This window comes from Kogia breviceps, chromosome 9, assembly GCF_026419965.1.
Source record: "Kogia breviceps isolate mKogBre1 chromosome 9, mKogBre1 haplotype 1, whole genome shotgun sequence".
NCBI classification, from domain to species: Eukaryota; Metazoa; Chordata; class Mammalia; order Artiodactyla; family Physeteridae; genus Kogia; species Kogia breviceps.
This window is the reverse complement of record NC_081318.1, coordinates 80,461,045-80,474,283: the sequence shown is the minus strand read 5'-3', so window position 1 is coordinate 80,474,283 and position 13,239 is coordinate 80,461,045. Positions and strand designations below refer to the sequence as shown.

The 13,239-nt window shown below is 31.7% G+C and overlaps 1 protein-coding gene across 5 annotated transcripts in view; it reads right to left on the bottom strand.

Annotated features, from left to right (window-relative positions):
- The window catches only part of PCLO (piccolo presynaptic cytomatrix protein), a 378,181-nt gene that overhangs the window by 140,812 nt on the left and 224,130 nt on the right, over nt 1–13,239 (bottom strand). For all 5 annotated transcript variants that reach the window (XM_067042711.1, XM_059074371.2, XM_067042713.1 and 2 more), the window contains exons 8-9: nt 12,593–12,729; nt 6,752–6,842 (exon numbers count right to left, since the gene is read on the bottom strand). In XM_067042711.1, coding sequence (XP_066898812.1) covers nt 6,752–6,842; nt 12,593–12,729 — 228 coding nt within the window. The remainder of the gene's footprint in view (nt 1–6,751; nt 6,843–12,592; nt 12,730–13,239) is intronic.

Sequence of the window (13,239 nt, the reverse complement as noted above, 5' to 3'; positions counted from 1 at the left end):
GAGGGTTTATCTGCTGTGTATATATGTATGTATGCATGTATGTAAACTCCCTATCCTCTTCCAAATATGAAAATATAATTCACTCAATGCCTATTCATATTGCCAGTGTTTGAGATCTCCATTGATTAACAGAAGGAAGTGGAAAGTCTGACTAGTTATTGTTTGCTTTTAAAGCTGTTCTTAAATACTTCAGCTCAGATTTTTAAAATTTTAGGCCAATAAAACTCCTTCCAGTGAATATTAAATGGGAAGAGAGGAAGGAATTCTATAGCAGGTGGTACATTTCCTGCATTGTTGTCACAACTAGTCACTAATGTTCTTTAGGAACAAAGCAGAGATGTCTGCTCTCACTACGCTGTTCAGTATTGTACCACACTTTTAGCAATTGCAATAAGGACAAAAATGAAACTTATCCCCATTGGAATGGAACAAGTAAAACTGTCTTTTCTTGCAGATAATATATCTTGCATGTAGAAAATCCTAAGAACTCCACAAAAAAGTATTAGAACTAAAAACACTAGCAAGATTATAAGCCAAAAGGTCAATATACAAAAATCAAATGTATTTATATAAAATGGCAATGAATAGTCCAAAATTGAAATTAAGAAAACAATTGCATTCTCAATAGCGTCAAGAAGAACAAAATAATTTGGAAGACATTTAGCAAATGAAATGCTAGTTTTGTACACTGAAAACTATAAAATTTTACTGAAAAAAATGAAAGGATATCTCAGTAAATGAAGAGGTATTACATGTTCATGAATTAGAAGATTCAATGTTGGTAAGAGAGCAGTTCTCTCCAAATTGATCTATAATTTCAATGCAACCTCTATCATAATCCCAGTAAGTTGATACTAAAAAAAATATGGAAGTTAAAAGGACCAAGAATAGCCAAAACAATTTTGAAAAAAAAAAGTTGGAGGACTTCCACTACCAGATTTCAAAATGTAATATAAAGCTATATAGTAAGCAAAAGAGTGTAACAGTTAGGCATATAGTCAAACAGTACAGAATTGAGAATCTAGAAATAAATGCTTGTATTAATGGTAGATTGATTTTTGACAAAGATACCAAGGCAATTCAGTGGGGGACATATTTCTTTTTAAAAAAGGTGCTTGTACAATTAGATCTCCATTAGTGCTTCAAAAAAATGAACCTGGATCTCAGCCTCATACCATATACAAAACCCAGCACAAAATAGGTCATTGACCTGAATGTTTAAATCTTCTGGTATAAAACACAAGAGAAAATCTTTTTGACCTTGGGATAGTTGTTAATACGTTAACAAGAGCACCATGGTTCACAAACAAAAAAAATATCAATAAATTGAATTCCACTAAAATGTTAAAACTTTTCTTTAAAGTGCACCTTTAAGAAAATAAAAAGACAACACAGAGATTAGAAGGAAATATATGCATGCCATGTATCTTATAAAGGACACATCCAAATATATAAGGAACTCTTACAACTCAGTATGAAGACAAACAACCCAAATAAATATCAGCAAAATTTCTTAATAAATATTTCAGTAAAGAATACGTATGCTTTGCTTATAACCACCTGAAAATATGCTCATTATCATAGGTCATGAGGAAAATGCAAGCTAAAAATAACAATGAGATATCATCCACACTCACCCCAAAAGACAGACATTACCAAGTGTTGGCAACGACATGGAGAAAGTGGAATCCTTACACACTGCTGGCGAGAATGCAATATTGTACCTTCACCTTGGAAAACTATTTGGCAGTTTCTTAAATAGTTGAGGAACTTACCATGTAACTCAGCAGTTCCACTTCTAGAATACCATACAAAAATATCATATGTCCAAACTAAAACGTGTATGCAAATATTAAGAAAAACCAGGCAAAATCCAATGGATAAACAAATATACACAATCTAAACAATGGAATACTTCTTAACAATAAAAATAGTAAACTTCTGATACATGTTACAAAATGGATAAACCTAAAAAATACTGGTAAGGGAAAGGAGACAGACACCAAAACTGTAAACTGAGTGATTTAACGTATGTGAAGTACCCAGAAAGGGTAAACTCAGAGACATAAAGTAAATTTCCTGCCTGTGGCTGGGAGAGGAGTGTTGGAAGTGGCTATTGCTATCAGACTCAAGGGAACTTTTTGCAATGATCGAAATGTTCTAAAACAAAACTGTGGTGATGGTCACACAAGTCCATAAATTTATAAAAGTCATTGATTTGTACACATACAATGTGCATATTTATGATATGTAAAGTTGTTGAAATAATAATTTTAAAAGGGCTATCCCCAATGGTATTCCTACCAACTCAGATCCAATGAGATCTGTTATATTTATCTCCTGTTTCTAAAACTTCATGAAGATGGTGGACTAAAGACGAACAGAAAATGAGCCACTATTTCCATAGAAGATACTGCTGTCTTTTGAACCTAAACATTTTTAATGTTCTTCACTATTGCACTTCCTAATTAGTCTTTCTAGCCTTGCAGATGGAGCCAGTCTATTGCAGAACTATACATAAGCAAATATCTTTTTTCAAATCAGAAGAATTTCTTTGACTTGTTTCAAACAGCTGTGTTTCTGGAGCCATATAAGACGAATTCTAAATAAAAGAGACTCATTTCTTGGGCATTACATTTTATCTTTTTTTCTGATAATTTATGTCTAAGAGAAGGGGAAATAACATTTGTTGAGTGTATAGTAAGTATACCATTTTGGGCTAGGTGCATTTGCAATTATGTCAGATAGAGCTGGTCTTATTTTATGGTTGAGCAAACTTATTCTCAAAATTTAAATAAATGATAGAGCTGAACTCCAACTCAGGTCTTTCTAATTCTAAAACTCATGATCTGTTTTCTCCATTTTGCTGCCTTCTACTTGTGTGAATAAAGATTTTCAAAACCACTGTACAGTTGCTGATCAACACCTATAAGAGTATCTTTGAAGTTTACGGTAAAAAGTTAAAGTATCTATTTCCTTAAAATTATGGGCCGCTTAATAGAAGATTGTATGCATGTATTTTCCTCTGCATACATCAAAAAATACTATAAATAATGGTACATATGTATGTGTGTACACACTTATACATATATATATATACGTGTATGAAAAATAAAGTTTTATAGATTCCCTGGCTTTGTCTCAGTTGTTCCTAAAATTTTACTACAATATTACTCACATTTCAGATTCTCCTACTAAAGTATGAGTAATTTGTAGATCAAGGTCTTTGTTGGATTCATTCTAGTAATACAGCAACCAACACAATGTAAATCACACCATGGGTGTTCTCTCAATAACTATTAATGAATAAAAAATTTTAAATGAATTCAATATAAGTTTAAAAACAGTTATAAAATATACTTTATTTGTGTAAGTTTTTTATAGGAAGAAATAAAAATTTATTTAGAATTTTTTAAACTTTCTCTATAAAGATCCTTAGAGAAGTATTTCTCAATCATTTTGGTTCCAAGGAGCCATTTATATTTTTTAATATTATTAGGGACCTCAAAAAGCTTTTGTTTATATGGGTTATAATTATGTGTATTTTCTGTATTATAACCTAAAACTGAGAACTTAAAGTATTTATTAATGAATTTAAAGTATTAATAAACTCATTCTATACATTTTTAATTAAAAATGTATTTTAAAAACAAAACATTTATGAGAAAGGTGGCATTGTTTTATATTATTGCAAATCTGCTTGATATTTAGTTAAATAGAAGACAGCTCAATTCTCTTATCTTTATATACAGTCTGTTGTGGTGTCACACATCAATTAATCTCTGAGAAACTCTACTGTATATTCACAGGAAAATAAGAGTGCAAAAGGCAAATGCTACCTTAGCATTACTATGAAAATAATTTTGACCTTGAAAACCCCCTGAAAGAATCTTGGGTACCATGAGGGTTCCCAGCTCATACTCTGACAACCACATAGTAGAAAGAATTTAGAAAAAAAAAACCCACAAACTTTCTAATCCTGTCTGCTATTTTGAAATTACTTTTGCTTCCAATTAATAGAAATATATTTTTTCCTTTTCTGTGATGTATGCTGGTTTCATATAATTCTTATAAAATATTTTAATGCTAGACCTATTTAGAATGGTCTATGAAAATACTAAAAAAGATCTATTTTATTTCTACTTTCTATGGTTTTATATCACCAAAATGAAAATCTACTAATGACAATTTCCCCCTCTGTTTAGGAGAGCAGAAATACTACATTTTATTCTTCTCTTCTTCCTTGATTATATCCTTATCTTTTTGACAAAGGCAGTTAAATTATTAGCTTAGATAGCTTTTTCACTATTGATGAAGCTATTGGACACTGCTGTTTTTCTGTAAATGTGAGAGACAAACAGGAATTTAATTATTTTTTATTATGAAAAGTTTCATACATATAAAAAAGTAGTGACAAGACTATAATAAAACCCAGTGTAGTTGATCTTGCAGATCCAACAATTAATCAAATCATGGTCAGTTTTGTCCCATCTATTTCTTCACCACTCTCTACACAGCTAATTGTGAAGCAAATTCCACACAAGACATTGTTTCATCTGTAAATATTTTAGTATGCGTCTCTAAAAGATATATTCCATTTTTAATGAAAACATTAACATAAAAATGACACTGATAGCTACGAATAACTTTAGTGTCACCAAACATTTAGTCACTCAGACTAAGCTTTTGGTAGACCAGCAAATAACAGAGATTAGCCAGGAGTGTAAACGCTCTATGCCAGGGTTTGCCTACTAACCTCAAATTTCTGGAGGCTGTTTGCTAAAAATTGCTGTTTCTGGTTCTAGTCTTGCATATACATGCATTTAAATCCCTTTCAGGTACTTAAGACTTATCTGAAGACAATACAAATTGCTTCAAAACGTTTACTTTAGAATGAGATCGTGCTACCGGATACATGGAAAATATATTCAGTAGTAATGCAGGGTAAATAGAACAAGGAAAATATTTTTATTATTATTTTAGGCAAATACCAAAATAAAAAGGAGTTGGCAGAGAGATAATATAATACACTAGTATTATATTTAGTATTATTGTTTTTAATAATAATATTTTTAATAATTTTAATTTTAATTTTAATTTAATTTTAAATTAAATTTTAATAATAAAATATTTTAAATAATTTTTAATTTTATTTAGTATTATTATATTTAGTATTATTCTTATATTTTAAAATAAGAATTTTTATTTTTTCTTAATTGTAGTAAAAGAAAATGAATTAAAAAATTTTCCTAATTGTAGTAAAAGAAAAAATAAGCTGCAAAAGAAAAATGATAAGGTTGAAGGGCTAATTACTTTGACATAGTATATTAATAGTAATAAAACTAGAAAACAGACATACTGATATAGAGTCCTGATGATTTAGTAAAAATGTTTTGCAGATTTTTGTTGTACTCACTGAAAAAACTAATTTTGGTATTGCTAGAAAGTATTACGTTGTTTTGCTTTATGAGCTGGAGGGAAATGAAATAGTTTGTAGCAGGTAGTTATTTCTACAAAAAGAGTCCCTGGATTTTAAGGCTCACCCCTGGAATGTTCATCAGTACTTAAAATACAGTCTGCATGCAATAAAATCTTGAAAGGTTGAATTATCTATCTCTGGCAGAAGAAAAATTACCCAATCTTAAAAGAAAATCAACAATATTAAGCTCTAAATCTATTCATTCTCTATGAAAATAAAGAGAGGACAATTGCTCAAAGCAAAACCTGTTCCGCGTCTATATTCTCTAGGGTCACAACAGGAAGAACACTGAAGAAATACCTCTTTTTTATTCTCTATCAGTCCTTAAAAAAAAAAAAACAAAACCCTCCAACACATAGGCCATGTTAGATACACCACCTATACATATATCCATATATACTCATGAATATTTTCTGTTGATGTACAGTGCCTATGAAACAAAGAGTGAGAATATAGGGATAATACTTGAGTGAGAATATAGGTAATTTTCATATTTTAAAAATTTATTAACTTTGAGAAAATTTATACCTCCAACTCACAAATATAAGAGAACTTTTTATTTGTAAACTAAATGCAACTTGAGATCTGGATTAGATTTCTGCACCGAAAAAAAGCGGGGATACTCAAAATTTGGATAAGGCTTGTAGATATTTCAGTACTATCATATGAATGTTGATTTCTTGTTTTGATCATTTTTTGTGGTTAGATAGATGTTAACATTAGTGAAACTGGGTAAAGGGTGGGTAAAAGAACTGACTGTGTTATTTTCTGGGAGTCCAAAGTATTTCAAAATAACAAGCTTAAAATTTCTGTCATAAGTTTGGTTTACAGAAGAACACAAACAAATAAAAATCAGCAAAACTGATAATCTTCAAATTGATAAGGTACAGGGGAATCTATTCTTTAGAAAAATTCAAGTTAGTTTTCTACTTTCTGTGTAAGAATGCTTTATGGTCCTATGACCGTATTACTCAACAGTGCAATAATTATGGAGCACTGTAATGTCATGCACATGTTAAATAATGAAGATAATTAATAGAATGATCTAAATATATATGCCATTTAGTAATGTATCATACTAATGATTATGCCATTATTGTCTTTTATATTCAAATGCACAGCCTGCTTATTTTTTGAAATTTTCCAATATACAACTTTTGACATAAAAAGTGGTGTTTTCTAAAATTTAATGAGCCTTCTAAGCTGAAATTCAAATACATATCTCAGTGCGATATTAAAGTGAAAAGAACTAGATTATTTGATTTCCTTTACCTGAAACTGTGTGATCCTTGGAGTCTCTTGTTATTTTTATCCTTGCATGAGGAAAGATGTAGTGCACAGTTTTCCCGTTCATCTGTATAATCTAAGACGTACATGTGAGAAGGTGAAAAAGCAATGTTAAAGAGACTTAAAAGGCAATTTACAGAATTCACTTTTTTTTTTCAAAGCACATTGATTCAATCAATTAAAATATATTAGAAGGCTCTCAAATGATGACAATTTCAAGCATTTAATACTACACAATGACGTTATTGGTTTCTGAGTTCATTATAGTCTTTATGTTTACAACCAGTTTCTCTTGCAAACTGATTTGTTGTGTTTGGAAAATCAACGAGCACTTGTAACACCTAAAGGATGTCTGTTACCATGGTAGTGCATAGTAGTGATGACAGTGGGTAGAGGAAGTATATGGAAAATTGATATGTGCTGCTTTTGTTTTGGACAGCCTAGAAATAGGCATTGTCAATTTTCAGCAATCAAGTGATTCTAAGGGAGGAAAGCCAGAGAAGATCCTCATACTCTGCATCTCTATCACTCTACTATGAATGCATATTTATGTGGTTTTGATTTCATTGTGGAATTTTGCTTCTGCTGAGCACATCTACCAGCAGTTTCAATGTATATCTGATGCTGAGACTAATTCTGTATAAATTAATCAAATCTTTGCTCATTCTAATATTTTCTGAAGCCTTCTCTGTATGCAAAGGTGTTACTTCTCATTTACTTCTTATGTTCCTTCAGGTAGAAGAAACAACAGTCAAAGTTCCTGTTACAAGTCTGTGATTTCAATTCTCATTACTGAGACTTGAACATGAGAATACTACAGACTGCATTAATGCTTTTTCCACCTGGCAAAATGAGATTTCTGAAACAAAATTAAATTAGCAAATCCAAACTTATGCTTTATATTTTATGGAATTTAGCCTTCAAAAGAGATTTGTGAAATAATATAAGATAGAAATAGTAAAATATTTATATACCTATATGAATAGGATTTTATTACGATAGAATCTTGTATTTATCACCTCAGGAGAATTTTTGACTATAATTACAAATGAAATAATAGTAAAGAGACATTCAATACTACCAATTTCAGAATATGTTTAAGAAGTGTTTGGGACTACCAAACCAAAATATTAAACAGAATTTAGAACTAAAGGGATCTACATTTTCTGAAGGAAGATTCCTTGTAATACTCTTGTGATATTAATGTGTCTTTGAAAATCCATCAGTAAAACTGCTAGACTTCTGGATTTTAAAAGGAAAATGTACTAAAAAAAATACAAACTTAAATTATAGCCTTTAGCTTTTATTCTCTTCGGCAAAGAATAAGCTTAATCAGGCCTCTGATAGATATAAAACACTCCCCAGTCAACAGCAGAATCCTGTCAAGTCCAAGAATATTATATGAATTCTGCAAAGTAAAGCTAAAATACTGTTCGCAAGATTGTAAAAATATTATGGTCAGTATAATCAGTCAATTTTGATAATTTATACTGATGCTAACTTTGTATACCACTGAAAAAACCTTGTATATATTCATAACAAAAGAGTGTGCTTTTCCTCTTTTCTTTCATACTCTTGCCTCCCATTCTGTCTCTTTCGCTTTCTTACTTTCTCTCCTGGCCTCCTTACTTTCCCTCCCTTTGTCTTTTCTCCTTCTTCTACTTTCCTTCCTCCTCTCCTCCTCTCCTTCCTCCCTCCCCTAATCTGCATTTAAAGATCTTTATTTTTTACTAAAAATCAAACCATGCGCATTAAAAATCCTACAACTATTAGATAAAACTCAACTTTACTTTGTTACTGTAGATAATTCATTAAAATTATGGATATTATTTCATTTTACTTCAAATGTCTTCTAATTTCACTTGGCCAAAAATAAACTAAGAAAACACAATTTTGCCTTTTGTTATTCTTTCTACTTCTCCAGTCTAGGGAGAAGTTGATATAATCTGATAGTCTAGAAGAGTAATCAGGTTTCCCAAATGTTTCATCAGTTTTATCAACCTTTTAATATGTATCTATGATGATATTAAGTAGAAGGGATGTTAAGCATCTTCATCTCCATGAATATTGCTTCCAGAGCATCTCATAGGAACTCCTGTAATTTCAGCTTCATGAATTCATTTAATCAATTGAAAACATTAAACTGCCTCAGTTTTGATCAATGTGTCCAAGAGTCTGAGGAAAGCAGAAGTATCCATCTCCCATGTTTGCACTAGCTGGATATTGGCTTTTTTCTAACCAGCGCAGGTAAGTGTTGAGAGAGTTCCCTAGCAGATGAAGTCTTAGGGCAGGTGCTGCTTCTGCCAACTAAGAGTAGGAACAAGGCCAGAGAGCGGGACTGATGTTAAGTAGTGCCTCATACCTCTCCCCCAAAGCCAGGTTTCTGATAGCATAGTCTTTTGATGATTCTGCATTGACAGAACTATCACCTGTATGCCACCCAGAAAAAGGGTTCTTCCTCTTCCCTACCTACAAATATTTCAAGAGAAATTATGTTCATGAACTGGCCCTTTATACTTATGAAATAACAACTCTTGTGTTAATGTATCTTTTATTGATACAGACATTCATGCTTTCCCTCACCTAAATACCTTGTATGACAGATGCAGGGGACAGAGTGCCTTTCTGGGGACCCAAGCCCTATGTTAGGCACTGCACATATTCCATGGGGGATGGAAGAGAGAGCACTTGCTCTCTAAAAGCCCACAGACCAAGACACAGTGCATGGAGTGCTACTGGAGCACAAAGGAAGAACACCTGTGGGGAGGTGGTAGTGGTAGTGTCAGAGAAGGCTCCTTGTAAGATGAGGCATGTACCTAGAGACCTGAGTGATGAATAGGGTTAGCCAAGAGAAGAGAGGAGGGGGAATGTTCAGGAAGAGGAAACAAGGCATTCAAAAGCCCAGAAGAAAGAGAAAGAGTGGCTCTTTCAGGGGAGCTCAATGTACCGCAATACAGCAGTTGCACGGGAATTGCACAGGCATGGGCATAAGTGCAGAGTGAAGGCATTTTGTACTAGTAGAGAAATTTTGACCTTTGTAACAACCCTGTGAAGCGTATTAGTCCTGTTTATAGATGAAGAGACTGAAAAAAATTTTTTTTAAAAAAAGAGAAAGGAGTCAGGTGATCTGTTCAATTCACAAAGCAGAGTTGAATTTCTACTGAACAGTGCAGAGGTTAAACATAAATATACATATTTGAAAGGAAACAAATATAGTTGTGCAGATTTGGTTTATTTTTATGGTTTATATGATTCTGACTCTAACTTCAGAAATACTCTTCAGTTTCTCTAATGTATGTTTACATTAAATATTTTTTAAAGCAGACAAATTAGTGCTCGCATCAGTCAATTTGGTTTTATTACTTCTGCCTCCAAAGCATTTTATGAACATAAATTCTTATTATGCATAAGTTTTCAAATAAAAGCAGCTGGACTTATTGGTACCAAGAGTTCAATATTACCTTTTTGTGATTAAATATGCAAAGAAGTGACTAAATTAAGAATGCTATTTTGCTATTCCTTCTAAACCAAAATATAGTTTTGATAAGTTAATGAGGAAGACAGTATTTGAAGATAAATATTAATGCAAAAAAGCATGAATTTTGAACTTTATATAAATGTAATCAAAGCATATGTTGTCTTCAATAAAGCTTTTATTTAGAGAAATCTATAAAGCAAAACAAAGAAATTATTGTCACAAAAGTCAGTATATTTGCTACTTGTCTGGGAGAGCTTGAAAATTACAATCTGCAAAGGGCACTTGGAGTTTTCAGTGGGCAGAAAATCCTCCCTTTCTTTGATTGTGTGGTGGTTATATGGCTGTTCACTTTATAACTAGTTTATAATTCTACATATTTTCAGTTTTGAGTATTGGAGTTTTTTTGTTTGTATGTTAGGTAACAAAATACGAACGTAAAAAATAACTTTTAGCAAGAAAATACATATTATTACATTTACCTGTATATAATTCTAACAAGGATCCTTACATTTTCTATGTTATCAAACAAAGAGAGAAATTAATTAAATGATTCTCAAATATAGCCACTCTAATTTTGGTATTATATTGCTCTATAATTATATATTTAAACATGATGTGCTATGTCTTCAGTGAACCAAAATCATAAATCTTTAGATGTAACAGAAAATTATGAACACAAAAGTCATTAGGAATATTTATGTTTAATCTACATAAAATAGAATTTTAGAAAATATTTGTGAGGATGGACACAGATTATTTTAAAATATATCCTATATGATATTAGTTGGACAAGACTATTCTGATTGGATCCTCAGGAGTTTTGGGAAATAACTGTATGGAAGTTAATATTTTTTTTTAGCTCTTCAGTTTTTATAGTTCATCTTATTAGGATTTCTTTAAAGGATCTGTGTTTTCATTAACTTGATCTAGGTTTCTCAGAAATAGTAAACTTCAGAGAAACAAACAAGATGGGTAAGTAATAACAAGTAAGTCATTACAGAGAGATTCCTCTAATAAAAAAAATTCATGGAAATTATTTTCAATTGACAAATTATTTTAGTAATTGTAGATAAGAGGTAAATTGAAATTTTTAAACACATTCAGAATGATTTTAATCCTTTAATTTTCCCACTTCTGAGCTAGATCTATTCTAGATCTAGAATACTTAAAATATACAGAGAAGAACAGATTTCTATAAAATATGACAGCATCTAGAAAAACAAAATAAAATTCTGATAAAACATTCAGAACAATTCTGAAAAATTTAGAACAAAATTCTGAGAAAAGAAACTTCTAATCAGCTGGAAATTTGTCTATGAAAACTGAAACTGCTTAGGAAAAAATCAAATCTAAGACCATAGATAATATCTTTTAGACAATACTTATACATGTAAAAGTCGTTTTCTTTTACACCTTAATGTGACAAACACTGAATTATAGTAAATTCATATGGTTCTTCTGTGTTGTTCAAAATATAGCTGTCATTTACATCAGTGAATCATTAATCAGACAGGGATGATTTAGGAGTTAATGTACATGATATAAGTAACTATCTCTTTGTGGGTATTTTAATGATCATAATGAATATACAGTCTGCAAAAATCTGATCTGTTAAGGCACCTGATTTAAGGCCACGTGGCTTACCAGAGGAATCTCCCTCAGGTTATCATCCAACTGTTAATCTCCTAAGACCTATCAAAATTCAATTCAAACATCACCACATTTGTTCTAAAGTGAATAAGATCAAGAATTATGATATTATATTTATGTAATAGTGAATAGTACCTCTAAGTTTAAGTGTTTCACCTATAAATAGGTATTAATAAAACATACTTCATGAAAGTTGTTCTGAAGATAAAATCCAAAAATGAATGTAAAACAAAAAAACGCTTCCACATAATAGACCCTAAAACATCAAGTGATGCCTTCCTTCCCTGTCCCCAGCTGACTTGGTTTGGTCATCCTCTTATTTGCTTGACATCTGAACATACTGTTATTGGAGAACACTGAAATTACCCAAATCTATTTCACCCAATATTCTGTAAGCTCTTTAGGAGTTTCACGTATTCTCTGTGTATGGAAGTGTTGGGTATGTGGTACAAACTTAATTATCCGTTAGAGGAAAAAAATCGCTTAAATCGCCTTGGTAGAAGCACCATGGTTATGCTGCGACGTCAGTCATGGTTGATGAAGTAAGGTTACTTAGTACTTTAAGATACTGAAAAGAAAAATCATTTGTGAACTTGATTGACAGAAGTCCCATTCACTGCAGGATAACTGCGACCATTTTAGGATGAAATGAATTTTTAAAAATAAATCTGAAAGATATTGCTCAATATAGCACTTACTTGCTCTTGATGTTGACTGAGTGGTCTAGAGTGGACCAACCTTTCTGGCAGTTTTCTATCCAGACCGTGTCCATTTTCCAAACGAGACTCCCTGGGTTTGTCAAACCAATCTGTTTCTTCACGACGCAGGTGATAGGCTTTGGAGACCAAGGAAACATCAAACATTGCAACTCTAACAAATACAGATGACAGAGGGCAGCAGATGTTCTGAAGTACCAACATGCTCCAGGCTTATTAATCATTCATGCATTTCAAGCACAATTCCCAACAGGATCAGAAAAATCATTTCCAATGTTATATTAAAGATTTTGTACCATGGAATAACCTAGAAAAAATGATGTGCCACCTGTGAAACTTTTGAAAGCAATATAAAACCAAATTTAAATTTAGATTAGGTGAAAGAAGAAATTTAACAGTGATTGAATAAATGAACAATGAATATTTCTCAAAGGTCATTCTATTCAACCTCAGTCCATCAGTTCCACCTCCTCACCTCTCCCCACTACCCATAACCAAAATCTAAGGAAAATATATTCCTTGAATACAGAAGATTCTGTTATTTTCCCACTCTCATATCAACTCAGTACCACTATGGCTTTGGACATCAAAGGAGCATTTTTTGAAAACATGACATTTCTATGACATCC